Source organism: Etheostoma cragini, chromosome 10 (assembly GCF_013103735.1).
Source record: "Etheostoma cragini isolate CJK2018 chromosome 10, CSU_Ecrag_1.0, whole genome shotgun sequence".
NCBI lineage: Eukaryota > Metazoa > Chordata > Actinopteri > Perciformes > Percidae > Etheostoma > Etheostoma cragini.
In genome coordinates, this window is record NC_048416.1 from 22011174 (window position 1) to 22028768 (window position 17595).

General features: G+C 39.9%; 1 protein-coding gene across 5 annotated transcripts in view; it reads right to left on the reverse strand.

Annotated features, from left to right (window-relative positions):
- Positions 1-345: 345 nt before the first annotated feature.
- rab28 (RAB28, member RAS oncogene family) overlaps positions 346-17595 on the reverse strand; it is a 39035-nt gene continuing 21785 nt past the window's right edge. For 2 of the 5 annotated variants that reach the window (XR_004658235.1, XR_004658237.1), the window contains 5 exons: positions 15118-15221; positions 14937-15014; positions 11608-11713; positions 9678-10157; positions 8571-9522 (listed from right to left, as the gene is read on the reverse strand). Coding sequence is in view for 1 of the 5 variants with exons in the window: in XM_034883587.1 (XP_034739478.1) it covers positions 10065-10157; positions 14937-15014; positions 15118-15221 (275 nt within the window). In the remaining 4 variants the exon portion in view is untranslated. Of the gene's footprint in view, positions 391-8570; positions 9523-9677; positions 10158-11607; positions 11714-14936; positions 15015-15117; positions 15222-17595 lie in introns of those variants that run through there. The other 3 variants (XR_004658236.1, XM_034883587.1, XR_004658238.1) reach the window with 3 other exon arrangements.

Consider the following 17595-nt stretch of genomic DNA (forward strand, 5'->3'; position numbering starts at 1 on the left):
TAGCTGTGTATGAAGACTTAAAGGGGGGGAAACACCTGTTCATTTACTTAATGAACTCCAAAAAACACTCCACTGCGTTCAGGGGCAAGAAAATAAACGGAGACATAACATAGTGGTCTCAAGACATACAGACCTTTAATGGAACTCTAATAGTAAAAAGTACATATCAGCATTTATGCTTTTGTTAATCTACTTGTAGAGACAAGCTGGAGCTGCTTTCTGGGACTGTAAATCAAGTGTTTCCTCCATTTGGCCTTCCACTGGAAAAATAATGAAGGGATTCATGAGGCCTGGGGCAAAATAAGGAATAAAGTAAATACCAAAAAGAAACCATTTGGATTGTATTAATGTGTGTGTGTGTGTGTGTGTGTGTGTGTGTGTGTGTGTGTGCGCGTGTGCGTGTGCGTGTGTGCGTGCATGCGAGAGTTAGTGAGACGCAGGGCGGATGAGGTAAATGACAATTTGTTAAAGTGGAGCTAAAACTGAAAAAATTGAAAGGAGTGCTGCCGTGGGGCCTTAGTGCATGAGAAGTCTCTGCAAATATACACTTACAAACAAATGGGCTCCTATCAACTGTGATACCATCAAGTACAGCTTTTTTTTTTTTTTTATCAGTGAAGTGACTGTAGTCATCACAGACTAGGCCTGGCACGATGACAAATTTTGCTGGACGATTAATTGTCCTAGAACGATAAATGATAATATTGTCGTTCTGAGACAATTTTCATCTAATATAATGATAACGGCATAATAATGCAGGTACACCTTTTCAAAGATCAGCAAACTTTTATTTTTAAAGAATATTTAACACTGGAACTGGAAGACATTTTAAATATCCACAATAAATGAACAAAACAACCAAAAACAATAAGTATAATGTTTGCAGTTTGCTAACAAGTCCTGTTAATGTACCCTAAAATAACTAGTTGTAGCATTTTAAAAGCATTGTAATTTCAACATTTTTACATATTAGATTATTTTTGTTGGTCATGCAAAAAATAAAGATCCTTAAAATGTTGTGGACATATGATTCAAATTTGAAAATAGGCGGTGTATACTCAACCATGCGTTCCACAACTGTGACACAGACCATGCGGTCACCAGTCAATGATCCTTTACTGTGCCTTTGCGTTGTTGCCTGACCTCCAGATCTCTGATTCACATCTCAGATTTTTTTCAGAAATTACTAAATACAAGTGTGCCAATAACAGTTTTGAAGGCCGGATTAAAATGGGAACATCATCTTCTTGTGCTCTAGCCAGAAAAATTGCCATTAAAATGACAAAAATTAGAAACTGCCACGGTTATAAAAGCTGTTTTAAATTGACTTACGAAAAATAAAAACACTTGCTTCTGTGTTGATTGAAGATGACATTGACATGACAGATATGTCAATTGCTACAGATTGGGATTAAAATACTATTGACACACAGCAATGGCAATTCAGTCTAATTACTAGGCTACATACAGTGTCAAATCTATGTGTCTATTTAGTATCTAGGTGTGTACATGGTGTAACAGTATTGACAATGTTTTGTACACAGGACTTGCATCTCTTGTCATCGATAATCGATGTACCGCCTTTAGGATGGACTTGGCCCGTGGAGCATTGCCCTTTACCATCCTCACCAGCACCTTTGGCTCAAACCTCTGTGCTGGAAACCCAAAACCACAGGCCACAAAGGGCTCTGTAAAGCATCTCACCCTTCCCTCTCAGTATAGTAATTAACCTGCCTCTCACCTCCCTGTCCAGCAGCCTCCTCAGAGCAGCCTGGCAATCACCAGACACTTCACACAACAGCCTGCACACAGGAACTTGACCCTCATGGGTCCCTTTCTTTCTTCATGACACTTTTCTCTGTGGTACTGCTCTTTCCAAATAATGGCCACCTGCCATGCCTTGCACGCACGCAATGTCATCACATTTTGTAATGACTCCATGTCTCGATTAAAACGGTTCGACAGACCACTGTGAATTAGTAGCTACTTCTAAGTGATTTCATATGTTATAATATAGGACCGAAAAAAATGCTCTTGATGTGCAGCTCAAGCGGTTGAAGTCAGTAAATCACAGGCTCCACTCTGTCCATAGGCAATTTTCAAAGTAAGAAAACATTAAAGACTTATTAACTTTTAGTGGACTTTCAATGCGGGTCAAGAAATGGAAACAGGCTAAACAGCCAATAAAAGCATGAGCCCATCTTTGGCGTAAGTCATGACAAAAGCAGCCCTTAAATCAGATGTGAACAACTCTGCCTTGTTCATAGAAATCCCACATCTAAGATGCAGAGAGAAGCTTTGGGGCAGTCCAGCACCTTTATTTCCATCAATAATTTCCTCTCCATGGCTGATGACCTTTGAGCCCCCAGAACAAGCTGGTTTTGATTAACAGTGCTGTGTACTATATAAGGGAACCTGCAGGGTTTGTGACGCTGTGATGGATACTCTGAAGAAAATCACACCATCCAGGTTTTCCACACTGCCCACATTGTGTTGAACAGAGAAAGGAATTCTAACGTCACCTTGCATTATATCAATGCTTTTGTGCTTCTCAATACTTTTTCCAGAATACAATTTTTGTTACTGGCAATCCAGTCAGAGAACATTGTATGTCACCACCAAGAAATGACCCGGGCCCTGTCTTAGCACATTTCTTTCAAACATTTCAAGAAAATCCCTTGATTTAAACATTTCGGTCCTGTTCTGTGTCGTGCCAGTCCCACATTTGACTATATATTGTTGTTGGCTGGACCAGCAGGGTGGTGTTGTGATTGGTGTCATGGTCCTTCAGCCAGAGGGCCTGGGCTCAATTCTCCTTGACAGCCCAAATCCACCCTGCTGAGGTGCCCTTCAGCGTGATATGGAATTCCTACTAGCTGCAGGGATGCGGCTCTGAGGAGATGTAGTTCCGACCGACATTAGCCCGGCGTGGAAAAGAGATGTTTGGGTGCCAATGCATAAGACTCCGGAATCCCAGCTATCAAGGTGCTACATTGGCCAATCTAATACATCATCTTGGTTGTTGTCTTTGTAATTTGATCTCTATTGTGTCACTACTGTGACAAAAGATAAAATGGTTACTGCCGTGTTAACTTTCCAGAGTTGTACAATCCTTTCTTAGAGTATTATAAACCGCTGTGATAAGCCTTCCAACTCTTATGATGAGATTAGACTTCGAGAAATCAGTAAGACATTGTTCCAGGGACAAAAATTAGCGCAACGTTCCACGATTGCTTGCTTTATCTTGTTCAGTGGGTCGCAATGGAAAACAACTGAAGCAGCATCTGCAACTTCTCACAGCAAAAACCCTAACATGTCACTTTTTTTTTTCTACTCTTACCTATTTCGACAACTTCTGCAACATGTTCTGTGACACTGACCCAAAGGAGCACATAGCAGTATGTCAAATTGATCAAACCTGTTGGTGAAATGACAACGAATGGTTCCAGGTCTTTCATTCATGCAGTTAAGATGATCCCTGGCGCCTTATCAATCACATACAGTATGTCGGTCCACAAGCTGACTGATCATGTCCAGTTTATAGTCTTGGACAAGTTATACTACGCCAAATGTCATTGTTTCTTAAATATTTACTTTGTCCATCAAATTTGAGCAAAGATCTCATCCCTTTCAACTTTTGCTGATTTTCATGTTAACTTTAAATAAACGTAGTTTCATTTATTGTTCTTTTTTTGTGCTGAGTGAGAATAGGGAAACCATTTCTAATCCCTTGAGGATAACATGAGAAATGAGTTGCAGTCAAGCTAAAAATAAAAAAGTAGTTTTCCTTGATTCTTGAAAAGTTGACATCGTGGAGGTTCACTGATGATTTGTACCCTCTGTACACATCCTGACGCATGCCATCTCCACAGACACCTGGTGGAACGGTTATTATTGCTGAGCCGTGTGTTCTTGGGAAAGAGGCAGGATAGAGAGACCACATATTTTTAAAACATTTCAACAGAATCTTTCTTTTTGAGCGGTTGTCTCTAGAGAGAAATGAACACCTGAAGCAGTCACTCATGGATGTCTATAAACATAGACTTGTACTGTGTAACATGCTATCCACACACACTATTGTTTCTCCGCCGAAGCCTGACTCATTTTTTAGGCTCCACATTGAATGAATTTTCCAGTCAAATATGAAGAGAAAGTTCCACTCTGTCGCACATTAAATGGGACATAATTTGAGGTACAGATCAACATGGAATTAGCATATTTCCACAAATCCAGATGGGATATGCCCCTGTAATTAGCAACACTGCTCAATTCAGTTTGGCTATGATCAATTTATCTCCACAGAGGCACTTACTTACAGTAATCCCAGACCCATACTCTCCGACCTCAAGAAACGCCATAGTGGAACATCTATATCAGTATTCACACTTTTAGGTGTCTCAAAGCACTGCAGCATCTCCTAAGTAGTCTTTTGAAAGCCTCAAAGTGTCAACTTTAGATAAATGCTATTTTCAGTGGGCTGTAATGAATAGCACTTAATAATCTGAATAGCTTTCGTATCAGGTTTTGTATCCAACGTATTTTGGGGAACAATGAGGGAGGAATCACAAAGCAAAAGAGACCGCGAGGAGCAGAGTTGAGTAATGACCTTACTTAGTAATATGCCTCCCTGCTTATATTTCCACCGTGTTATTAACTCTTTTATGTATATTTATCTTCCAACAGACGCGGTAACATAGTGACACCCAACCCTGGTCCCACCCAGTAACCGGCTCTTTGTTGAAGGATTGCACAGGTGGAATTCAGGTGCTGAGAAGAGGGTAAGTGTTGGATCATTACTGTCATTTTTACATGATGATATCATTATAACTGCATGTGCCAAGAAGTCAGACAAGGTCTCAATTCTGAAAAGGCTGAGCTCGTTCATCATCTGCTTCTAAGGAATGAGACAGCCTCTGACTTTTTATCATATGGACACAACATGGCATGCGTAAATGGTATCTCAGCAAGGCTGACCTCATTGTAAATGTTTCAAAATCAGGATTTATCTCTCATATTAGGAAACATTTCACACAAAAAAACACATAATTAGAAAATAATGGCTATTACTAATTTAAAAAAAAAACATTAAGATCATCTTTTTCACAGTTAGTTTCTCTGTGTAAAACAATAAACGCTATGATTAGCTCATTTGCAGTTGCATTATGTAAGGTAGATAAAACACTGCAGGCAAAAAGGCAGGGTCATAAATTTGACACAGAATCCCTCACAAAAAAACGGTTATTTGAGTATCACATGCTCAGCACCTGTAGGCTTGAAATTGTTTCCTTTATTAATTGTTTTGTCGAGAAAATATCAGAAAAAAGGGAAAATTTCCCTTGTTGGCATCTTTAAATTCTTTGTTTAATCCGACCATCAGTTCAAAACAAAGACGTTTATTATCACATATGACAAAGAAAAGCAGTATATCCTCACATTTCAGAAGATATACCACAGAATGTTTATCCTTTTTGATTGATCAATTTATGATTTCAGCTCTATTCCAAACTAAATGGCTGAGTGCACCCCTGCATTTCACAAATGTCTCTGTGTTTACTGATTTTTGGGCAACGACAGTTTTGGAAACATTGCTACAGTACAGTACGTCTTTACGGACGTTTAACTGTTTAAGGATTTGACACTTTTTTTTTGGCCTGACTTTTGATCGATTGTAGCTGTTGTGAATTTAGCGAGCAAAATTTTTCAGGGCCACCTTCCAAGCATGAAAGCAGTGAGTATTTAATCATCTAAAGAGACATTTTTAGGGAACTATTCCTTTAACTAGGGATCAAGGGTAATCAATCTGGTATTTTTTAATGGAAGAGTATAATTTTAAACTGAATTTTCTGTTTCTTACATTGAAGGAATGTCAAATTCCCTGTAAAGAGTTTCTCGCTTTGTTATTGCTCTCTCGCGTTGCTTCCTTCTTCTCTGCATCTAAAATCTGATACAAGAACCATTCAGTTTTAAGTGCTATTCATTACAGCCCACTGAAAATAGCATTCATCCGTGCCTTCTGAAGAGAGAAAAACTTTTCCGTTTTCTGTCCCCGTGCCTCTTTTTCAGAATGTGTGCTTTTGCTGGCAGGTCTTCTCACCAGACCAGCGGACTATAAATATGACCCCTCTGAATGCCCACATCCTTGCCCCTAAAATACATCATGTTTCATTCTGCTGGAGCAGACCCACTGCACCTACCAGGACAGTCCTGTCTGTCTACACAAGCTGCCGTCAGATCCCAATCTACCAACACACACGCACACGCACACGCACACGCGCACACACACACACTCACACACACACACACACACACACACACACACACACACACTCTTAGGGACACCCACAGCCACAGACAACATAGGAGAGCAATCCTCTGAAGTACCCTGAGAACGAAGCACTGCTGGCTCACCTCATGGTTCTAAATAACTGGATTCCAGCTCTGGCCCAGCACAGCCTTGCCTTGCCTGTCATTCCTCTTCTTGCGGCTGGCTGGCCCAGTGTGCTGTAACAGAGAATAGGAGCCAGTGTGGGGACCAGGGGGACTGGAGCTCATCAGCGATTGACTCAGTCCTGCCTACTCCCTCAACACTGTGGGTCTGGCACTCTGCACAGGTGGAAAACGGAAGAGGGTGAGTGGGTAATCACAAGGGTGTTGGCCCCGTTCTGTCCACACAAAAAAAGTACAACCCACATCTATGGGTCCTCTTACCAGCCTGTTGTGTGTGGTTTTTTGAGACTGTCATCACAGACGTTCAGCAATGAGAAACACAGACGGAGAGGAAGAGGAAAGAGAAATACAAAAAAACAGGACATGTGCCCATTGAATTCAAGTAAATACAGGCTGAAAGCACAAAGTAGTGAGCAAATTTAAAGTGTCATTGAGGTTAACTAAATATGAACAAATATGTTGTACAGTTTGTCTGTTTACTTCTGCATCTTCGCACGTATGAGTACCCAAATGGAGAGTGAGCAAACACCAAAACCATCTAACACGCAAACTGACTCACATGGAGGAAGCAGGTAGACAAATTCATTTTGACGCAAATCAACCTTGACTTTTGCCAATCTGTCAAAAGCCTCACCCTTCCCAGGCTTTCTCCGCACAGTGATATTCTTTCCTTCAGTCTTTCCTTTAGAGGGATTGTCATTGTGATGAGCATGTAAGCTGAAAACGGGCTGGAGTTGTTTTCTTTGCAAAAACACCTGTCTAAACAGCAGCAAAGCCAAGGGCAAGTCTCGCCTGTCAACATTGGTGACAGCTCTTGACAAAAATTCAGCAGAGACAATTCCTTAGACGTCAAATCAAGCGGAACTATGCACGTGTGCTGGAATGACCCCAGCTGGCCTGTCTCACTCTTTTTTAAGTTTTAGTGTTGTTTGTGGGAGCTCTGGAACAGACAGACATTTGACAACACCTGGAAGAAGGTGACTTTAAAGATACTGTCTTTGTTTTGTTTGTCTCTGTGATTTCAAATGCACTTAATCTGTCTAAATACACCGTCCATTTCAGTGACATGGACTCAGAAAAAAAAAAACTCTTACAGTTGTGTGACAGCAACAAAAGGCTGGACTTTTTAAGTGATTAATTAATACAGCTTACAACCATTTATAAAGATGTTTGTATCATCTGTCCAGAGTGGATTTAGGGGCTGTTTCAGGGAAGATTTACTGAACAAAGACCAGGTGGCTCATTAGCTACCAGAGACTTAGGTTGGTCTCTATAGAGGGGATCTCTGGGGTGGTCAAGTTGCAGTTCTTATACTTAAATTTCAACACATGAATCCTTAATCTGTAATGCCCTCATCAGTAGTTCCCATCACTTGCCTCTCATATAAGCACCAACGGGATACGTTCCTATTGTGTTGTTGCCATTTGTGTCAGCAACATGAAGTGAAATATTGCAATGAAAGCAAGGCTCAAATGTGGTATCAAGCGGAGTACTGAGAAGGCCTGTACAAATTAATAGAGGTTTCTATTTTTGGTAAAACTATACTACTCAAAGTTACTCAAAGTAATTAGCTAATTCAGGATTTCTGCAGGTTTCACCAAATAAAACTTTTAATATCACATAGAGTGCGATTTAATAAGTGTTTTACAGCAGGTTTGAAAGTGTGATAAAAAACCATAAGGGACAATATGGCCTAGAATGATTTACATCATTATATATTGTTAGTACTTCCTAGCATTATAGAACAACAATTAAAATTGAATAATTATTGAAAAAATGTGGACCAATTTAAGTGTCATTATAAAATATATAATTTATTTTGCTTTTTTTCTCCAGTTTTTGCTAGTGACAGTGTTTTCAACAGGTCTGATGGTGCTGACTGAAACTCTGCACAATCTTCTTAACGTTTGTATGTGTAGAACGTCCGGTATACAGCAGACAGCCCGCAATCGGATACAAAAACATTTTACAAATAAAATAATGGCCAACAACAGGCAAAACGTACAATATATGTAAGATTTTTGGGAAAAAATAATTATACTTTTTAAGACCTTTCAACTACTACAGATAATCTGTAATTTATAGAAATGAATAACTCCAACAAGAATATCACAAACAAATCATTTATTTTCAATGTAGCATTTTTATTTAGAAACACAAAACTGTGTCACTGTTTAATGTCAATCAAACATTCACTTTAAACTGTACATCTCTAACTTTTTTCAAAGCGTACATTTTGTTTACATATTCAGAATTTACAGGATGTATTATGATCATTTCTAATCAATGAAAGCAGCTTTGAAATGGAGCTTTTATTGTACAAATACATACTTTACACATATGGCCGATATTTCAGTAGGTGAACAACACATTAAATCATGCCAACAAGTACTAGCATGTAGAAACTACTTTGATAAAACAGGTTAAACTTGCTATATCTCAATTGTCTCTAACAGTACACATGCTGTCAAACAGGCTATTAAAATGTGGTCAAAATTAACATCCTATTAAGCATTTCATGCATCATAGCCATTCTTCAATGCAAACTTCTGTTCTATAACGGACAGTTGAATAAGGCTATGTAGAGACCTCTAAAAAATGTTATACATTTCAGCTCAGCTTGAGACTCAGGTACTTCCTTGGTCATATTCACCTACCTTCATCAACACTTTAACACAGCATCTGAATTAACCCCTAACTGGACAAGCCCAGGAATGTCACATTCCATTTACATTTTCACAGTGTGAAAATGTAAAGCTAAATCATCAAGATGCAATGTAGACTCTACAAGAAGCATATGGAAAAACGGAGATACCATTCAATTATTTGGATATAATCTGAAGAATAATGAATATAAAATGTAAATATTGATTTAGGATTGTAAAATTTAAATATGTCTTTGTAAAGTAACAGTACAAGATTCACATCAGAGCCCCTAATTGACAAATTAAAAACAGAGATTAATTTCAGTCCACTACAGCATTTTCTTAACGCCTATTACTGTTAAACTGAGGAGCACCACAGACATAAAATAGCATTTGGTTTCACCTCCCTGTTTAACTGTTAACACATCCACTTTGCAGGGACCTAGGCAGATTAGACAGGTGTCAATGGTGTTATCTTTAGAAATATACCGCAGCATATCTTATCATGAAAAAAAGAAAAACTAATAACAATGGCAAAAGAAAAAAAATATATATATATATATTTTCAATTACCAGAGTGGTTACAGTCTTTCCCCTTTAAACAACCAGCTTCATACTGTACTAACACATCAATCAAGTAATCGCTTAAAGAGTTTTGTTTTTATGTATTCAGAGGTGAATCACAGACATAAAATGATAGCTGCACGTAAACTTTAAAAAAACGGAGGTCCCGTTTCCTTTTTGGTAAACCACCCAAGAAATCGTTCCTGCTTAATATCCACACTACAGGGCAAGGCCTCGAAACCACACAGTCTGTTCTTCATCTCACCCGTACAACTGACACACAGGAATAGAGAGAACACACTCTGAACACATTTCATCCAGTCACCCCACAAATCTTGAAGAGAGAGGAATACTGACTGAAGGCAATTTTACATTGTGTGTGTGTGTGTGTGTGTGTGTGTGTGTGTGTCACTGAACTACACACATAGAGCTGCGAGGGGGGTTGACTGTCCTGGCCACTGTGTCCTGACTGTAGTTCACGATGTCTGCCTTTACCACACGCTGAAAAGATCCAAAGACAGATAAACACATGTAGAATTAACACAGACAAAAGTCAAATCATCACGTTAAATCTTAAAGAAGTTAAAGCGTAACTCTCGCCAAAATGCAACCTAGGGTCTTTTTTAGAATGTACCCAAGTCAAACTTTAACTTGAAAGCATAGTTAGGGCGAGAACGCAACTTTTAAGATTTATCGTATTATCGTTTTTGTTCAAATGGCCTTTTTAACAGGAGTGCTAGGGTCACTCTCGCCAAAAACTCTGTATTCACATACAATGTTCTCAATGCTCAAGTTTGTGTGTAGAGCCCCTGGTGGAGCAAAGTTTCATGTTGTGTCAAGCCTTCTTATTTTTTTTTTTAAATAGGGGTTTTGATGCTATCATAGAAGGGCCTTTAGGACTCCCATTTAAAAGGCCATTTGACTGAAAACGAGAATACGGTAAATCTTAAAAATGCCGCTTCTGTCCCAATTATGCTTTTAAACAAAGGTTTGACTTGGGTACGTTCACAAAAAGACCCTAGGTTGTATTTTGGTGAGAGCTTTAATTGCATAATTTAGAAGAAATTCTCTAATAACCTTTCTTCAGGCTACATTAAAAATTAAGTCCAACACATTCTACATCTTTACAAAGCGAGAGCAAAAAAAATTCTATAAATAAGATTTTCTGTTTATTACAGTTAAATAATGTCCGCAATCTGAACAAAATGTATTATCAAAGCTATAGTTCAGGAGTAGACAAAGACATCTTGGGAAATTCAGTTCTTCACTTTCTGGCCGAGAGTTAGACGAGAAGATCATGTCTAAGCTACAGCCAGCAGCCATTTAGCTTAGCACAAATAAGGACACACCTAGCTGTCAAAAAGTACCACAATCCTCCTAACATCACTGATTACCTTGTTATATCTCATTTGTTAATCCGTACAAAATCTTGGTTAAACATGTTGCAGTCTCACAGGGGGTTATGTGCCGGCGGATCAGTGAATACTCCAGGAAGTCTTTCTGCTAAGCAACTAGGCTGCTGGCTGTAGCTTCATACCAGTGTGCACAGGCATGAGAGTGAAATCTATCTTCTGCTCTCCAACTCAGGGCAATACATTCTTTTTACAGGGCTCATAATCCATACAGTGATCTAATACACTGGTCAGAATATTTGTGTCCTGCCCCTAGTAGGCATCTCTGTTATCATTATGAAGGTTTTTCTCACTAGATTACTCTCAGACAACTCAGAGAAACACACATAATTTAGATTCCTAAGATAGTTTAGCAAACACACAAGGTCATGATAACGCAACATGACAGAGGAGGTGTGATTAGGTTCTAATAGTCTGATGGGTTTCTCTACTTTTTCTAGCGCTCTAAACTGAACCACAGAACCTTATGTAGTCAACATGACTGCAATAATTACTAGGAACTATGACAGAACTACTGAAATATATGTGTGGAAACATACTTTTTGACAACTATTGAACAGAACATATTTTGCTTTGGTGGTTGTTCTCTTGTCTAATTGGACCTTCATCCTGTGGGTAGTCCACCAGCTCAGCCTTCACAATCCTCTGAGCAGGTTCAACACGTCAGAGCAGTGGCGAGATGGAGGAAAACAAATGGACAAAAACATGGGAGAGGATGATAAAAGTAAGGATATTGGAGACCAAAGCCAATCAAGGGGAGGACAATAAATAGGAGAGGATGAAGAGAGGGTTAAAGAGAAAGAAATGTACAGAAAAAAAATTAAGAAACAGACAAAAAAGTTATGACAGTATGACATCAAAGTGTATCAAAACCATGTATGTTGTAAAAAGAATCCATCTTTAGCCCAGATTAACTGACTTGTAAAAATGTGAGAATATCATAATGAACTTAAGAAAAATTTGGAATAAAGTTAAAACGGAACTGTAAGTAACTATTATTTTAATTGTTTTATCAGTTTATTATTTTTTTTTATTAATCATTTTGTCGATACATATAAGAATATGATGCTTTTTGACCACTTTTTTCGCTTGATATATATTTTAAGGTGCCCATGTTAGGAAAAAAAATCACTTTTTCTGGGATTTGGGGTGTTACTTTGTGTCTCGGGTGCTTCCGAATGTCCCCTGCTGTCAGTCTCCAGGTGAGCTATTCAAAATCTGCACGGCTTTCTACGTAACTAGCCGAGACGAGGTGGCTAACCGTAGCACTAGTACTTCCTGCTACTGCGTATGCGCGACCCCCAACAAAGATAGTAAAGAAGTCAGATGTCTCACTCTGTAGCTAAAACCGAGACATAAACTCACAGGGTGAAAGCAGGATCTGCAACAAGGTGGGGTACAACAAAAATATGGTGTTATTTGAAAATTACCTATTCTGGTACAACCTCAAAATACAATTATGAACCTGAAAATGAGCATAATATGGGTGCTTTAAAAGACTATGAGATAGTCCAAATTGTTGCCATTTGTCTGTAACCATTTATCTAAATCTTTACGCTGAGTAAATCTTTTTGAAGCTACAGTTTCGTGGCAACAAATTTTAGGAATACATAAGCTTGAGCCTTCAAGTTGAAATTAAACTACATTTAATTGTATTGGTGCAACCAGCTGCTGGACTTTTTGCTGCAAAACCAGTGAAGAACCGACCACATGGCTAAATAGCAGGTCCTGGTTGGCTGTCTGATTAACGAGCTGCTGAAGCATGGTGTCGGAGACACTGAGTGATCCGTGGCCTCGCTATCTGATCCACCAGACAGAGGACTATGACGGAGAGGGCTGCCAGGCAGATATAATACTGTCAGGGGTTGTGACCCTCATGTTCAGCTCTCTGAAGCTGACAGCTGATAATGAGGCTTCGCCGGCCCCACGGCTAGACCAGGAGCCTTGAACTGCTCAAAGCCTCATCTCTATATCCACGCCACTAACTCATTGTCCTTTCTTCACATCTCCAACATTATATCATTTGTTTAAAAATGTGTATACGGGGGGGGGCGTCTAGATGAAAACAGGCCTAACTGAAATAATTAGTCTTAGTCAATAAACAGTAATTAAGTTTGCACTATTTTCTGACATTTTACAGACCAAACGACTAATTTATTGATAAAATAATTTTCAGATTAGTGTAATACTGCCCATCTAGAGATAGTTTAAGGGGAGTTATTTGTTGCTGCCGTCGCCGATGCTTGCTCATGGAGGAATATTTGGGTCTCTGTAAATTAAAGAGTACGGTCTAGACCAGCTCTGTTTGAGAATGTGATAACTTCTGTTGTGATTTAGGGCTATATGGACGAAATTGACTTGATATAAAATTGACTTGACTTGATTGATGCCATAGACCGTACAAGCAGACGTGGTATTAATGTGTTTGAAACATTGTAAAAAATCTAATTCAGCATAAGCTCAGTTTGCAGAAAAAAATATTCTAACTAATTTAGGCATTTTCTGGATTGCCCTGCATTTATGCTTTCGAGATTTCTGGAAACATCTTGTTTAAGTGTAAAATTTTGTTTGACAAAAATATATAATTAGAAAGCAATTAAATCTCTTACACAATCACGCCACTATACATATACGTTTGATGCATGGCCATAGCTCTATGGCCACACACACACGCACACACGCACACACACACACACACACACACATTTTTAAATGGTCATTGCAACAAATGGATGCAATGACTCGTTTCTGTCAACTAGCTTTTTTCATGAAAAGAAAATTGGGTCCAGCCACTCACCCTGCTTGATTAGCCTGGATTAAAGCACTTTGCTTTATTGACAGAGCTATCAAGGGAGGGGAGGAGGAAGAACGTAGATGGACAGCTCCATTAGCCAATGGTCATTTTCAGTTAGTCAGCAGCCGTGTTGGTGATGGGAGAGGGCCTTGAGAATTTGTGCAGTTCTTCCCTTACATGCTCTCTCTTCTCTGGGGGTCCTGACCTCTCTGTAGCCCCCAGGCTCATTGACTACTACCCAGCCAGTGTGGCTCCAACTGGTCATATCAGACCTAGGATTAATGCTTCTGGGGGAGGTGACCTTGTAAATCCTACAGCTGCCATCATTGGTCTGGCTGGTAGGCTGAGATTGAGTTTTAGCCCAAAACAGTGGGAGATAAACCAAATAAATCAGAAAACCAATCCTAACCTCCTCGCCCCTTCAATGGCCTACCTTTAACCTCTGACTTCACGCATTAATGTGGTCAATGTGGGTCTATTTACAGATGGCCAGTGTCAGTGGCAGGTAGACCGTTAGGCAGACGTAACAAACTCTTGTTTACACAACAAAAGGTCCTTTACAGTGTGTGCTAACCTCCATTGAACTTACACACTCACTGTGACCTCCCTTCACTTCAGGCATAACATTACCCAAACAAGAGAGGAACCCAAACAAAAATCCCTAGCTACTTTCACTCTTCTACCAATCAATTATACATTTAACAATAAACTGATCTCTAAACAGTGTCTGGTTATGTGCAAAGAAGAGAAAGAAAGTGTACACTTTCTTTTTTTTACATTATTTTTTGGGCACTTTTATGCCTTTATTTTCACAGGTCAGATGAAGACACGAAAGGGGACAGAGAGGAGAAATGAAATGCAGCAAAAGGGCCGCGGGTCAGAGTCAAACCTGCCGCTGGAGTAAACCTCAACGTATGTGCGCCCGCTCTATCAAATGAACAAACCTTGCCATAAAAGTGTACACTTTCTATCCTAGTTAGGAGCAAAGGAGAAATTTCAAGTGTAACTTAAGAGGCAGTTGCATGGATCTTTGGTGAGATTTGAGAGAAAGACCTTGATGGCATTATGGCTCACCTGGGACTGCTCGATTTCTGCTTTGTTTAGCTTTACACCAAGAATCTCAGCTGCCACTCTCTGGAAACAAAGGTACACCTGGAGAAAGAGATAACATGACAAATAGGACAAGTTCAATGTTATAAAAGTCAGTATGTACTCTACATTTTTATTGTGACTTATTAAATTAGCTGGTGCTAACCGAGTCCCCCGTCTTGGCCGATACAAACTGACTGATGAGGCTGTTCTCTTGGCAGAAACGCTGGTGTTTGTCCGCCTTCACTGTCCTCATGTGCTCCATGTCAACTGTGGATAAAACATAGTGTGACGTGTGAGAAAACTTACAAAATATGGAAAGATTTATATAGTGGTTAAATAGGGTTAACTGTCACAAATCTGAAAATGAACAGTAAAGATAACTGTTAACACTGTTAAGATGGGGTGGATCTGCCTAGTGTAAAAAGAACAGGCACGTGAAAACAAAGCATAATTCAATTGTTATGTTGCTTTCAAGCCCAGCTGCTCGTTTTATTTGTTTAATTTATGGAAGGAGCCATTTCAGGGGGTTGGAGCGTGGAAATGGTCATCTCAGTAGCCCTGAGCGTCCAATCCCAGCTGGTACTGAAGCTTGATGTGACACATTCCTCAGTGTAAGTCTAGTACAGTTGGACCCCGAAGCAATGAACCTCCATTTGACCCGAAACAGACAAACCAGCCCAGCTGTGGAGAAATGCTTAAGAAAAAATACGTGGATGACCCAAGTCTTCAGGCTACACTCACAGTGAGAGCGTAGATGGAGAAAACAGTTTGACTTATGAGTGTGCCGGCCTTTCAGGTGGGCACACAGGCTCAAGAACTGGGACTGTCACCTTCGTGCTGATTTACTGTGAGCACACAATGACAGTATCTTCTTTTTTGCTATTGTGATGTGCATTTGAGTCCTGTGCAGTGATACCATGCACTTTGCTTCTCTCCTTCCTCACTTTGGGGTTATGCTGGGGTCAATGAGGAAGGTCACCTGGGGGTCTTGCTGCTGAAAGCAATATCTTCGCTCTTTATTTCTGGCTTTGTGCGGAAAGGCAGCCACGCCCGGTATCTGGTGCATACATGTCTATGGTAGCTGGAGGAGGTCAGGCTACTGTACGGTGTTGCATTTCTCTCGTCCCCCCGAGTTTTACTCTTTGTGTAAGGTTTCATTGAAGTTGTCAAGAATTTACCCTGTTCTCATGCCCCTTAGTGTGTGTGTGTGTGTGTGTGTGTGTGTGTTTGTGTGTGTGAGGAAGGAAGGAGGGATAAAGCTAGAAGCAGAATAAGAGAGAGACAGATACATATCGAGGAAGTAATGTAAACAGTGCAATAATCCAGTAGTATTAATGTCTCAGTAAGTCATATGACCCCAAAAACTTAGAGGCCAAACCACATCGATATACAAAATACATTTAATAGAATCATTTTAGACAAAGAGCAAATATTACCATCATCAAAAGTGACATATAAACACAAACCTTTCTGGGCAAGGGCAGACAATTTCACAACAACTCAGTGTCCAGGGCAGACTGTCATGTTTCGTCCTGTACATAAACATAGCTGTCTCATAGGCGTCAGCAGGTTATTAATTCCAGTCATTAACAGCAGAGGTTCCCAGCATGCTACTAGAAGTAAACACCACTAATCCTTTGGATCCTGCACACTTGGGAAAGGTTATCAATCATGTGTCACAATCAGATTAGCCAACATTAACATAGTGGCTCAGGAGCTGAGGAAGGCATGTTACTGTAAGTCAAAAAGGTGAACAAGTGAGTGAGTTTTTTTGCCTGTGGGTACGTGCATCACGGGGAGGGGAAATGTAGAACTAGGCCACAGGGGGTTTAGAAAAAGCTTAATTTTGCTTATGCCGCAAATTGCAGGTGCAATCTCTGTTAACAATTTACTAGTGGTAATGTCAAGTAAACTCTTTGCACGTGAGATGTTGTATGGCAGTTGCAGTTACAGTGGTGTGAAAAAGTGTTTGCCCCCTTCCTCATTTCCTGTTCCTTTGCATGTTTGTCACACTTAAGTGTTTCGGAACATCAAACCAATTCAAACAATAGTCAAGGACAACACAAGTAAACACAAAATGCAATTTGTAAATGAAGGGGTTTATTATTAAAGGTGAAAAAAAATCCTAACCATCATGGCCCTGTGTGAAAAAGTGATTGCCCCCCTTGTTAAAACATACTATAACTGTGGTTGTCCACACCTGAGTTCAATTTCTCTAGCCACACCCAGGCCTGATTATTGCCACACCTGTTCACAATCAAGGCATCACTTAAATAGGAGCTGCTTGACACAGTAAGGTCCACCAGAAGATCCTTAAAAGCTACACATCATGCCGAGACCCAAAGAAATTCAGGAACAATTGAGAAAGAAAGTAATTGAGATCTATCAGTCTAGAAAGGGTTATAAAGCCATTTCCAAAGCTTTGGGAATCCAGCGAACCACAGTGAGAGCCATTATCCACAAATCGCAAAGACATGGAACAGTGGTGAACCTTCCCAGGAGTGGCCGGCCGCCCAAAATTACTCCAAGAGCGCAGCGACGACTCATCCAAGAGGTCACAAATGACCCCACAACAACGTCCAAAGAACTGCAGGCCTCACTTGCCTCAGTTAAGGTCAGCGTTCATGCCTCCACCATCAGG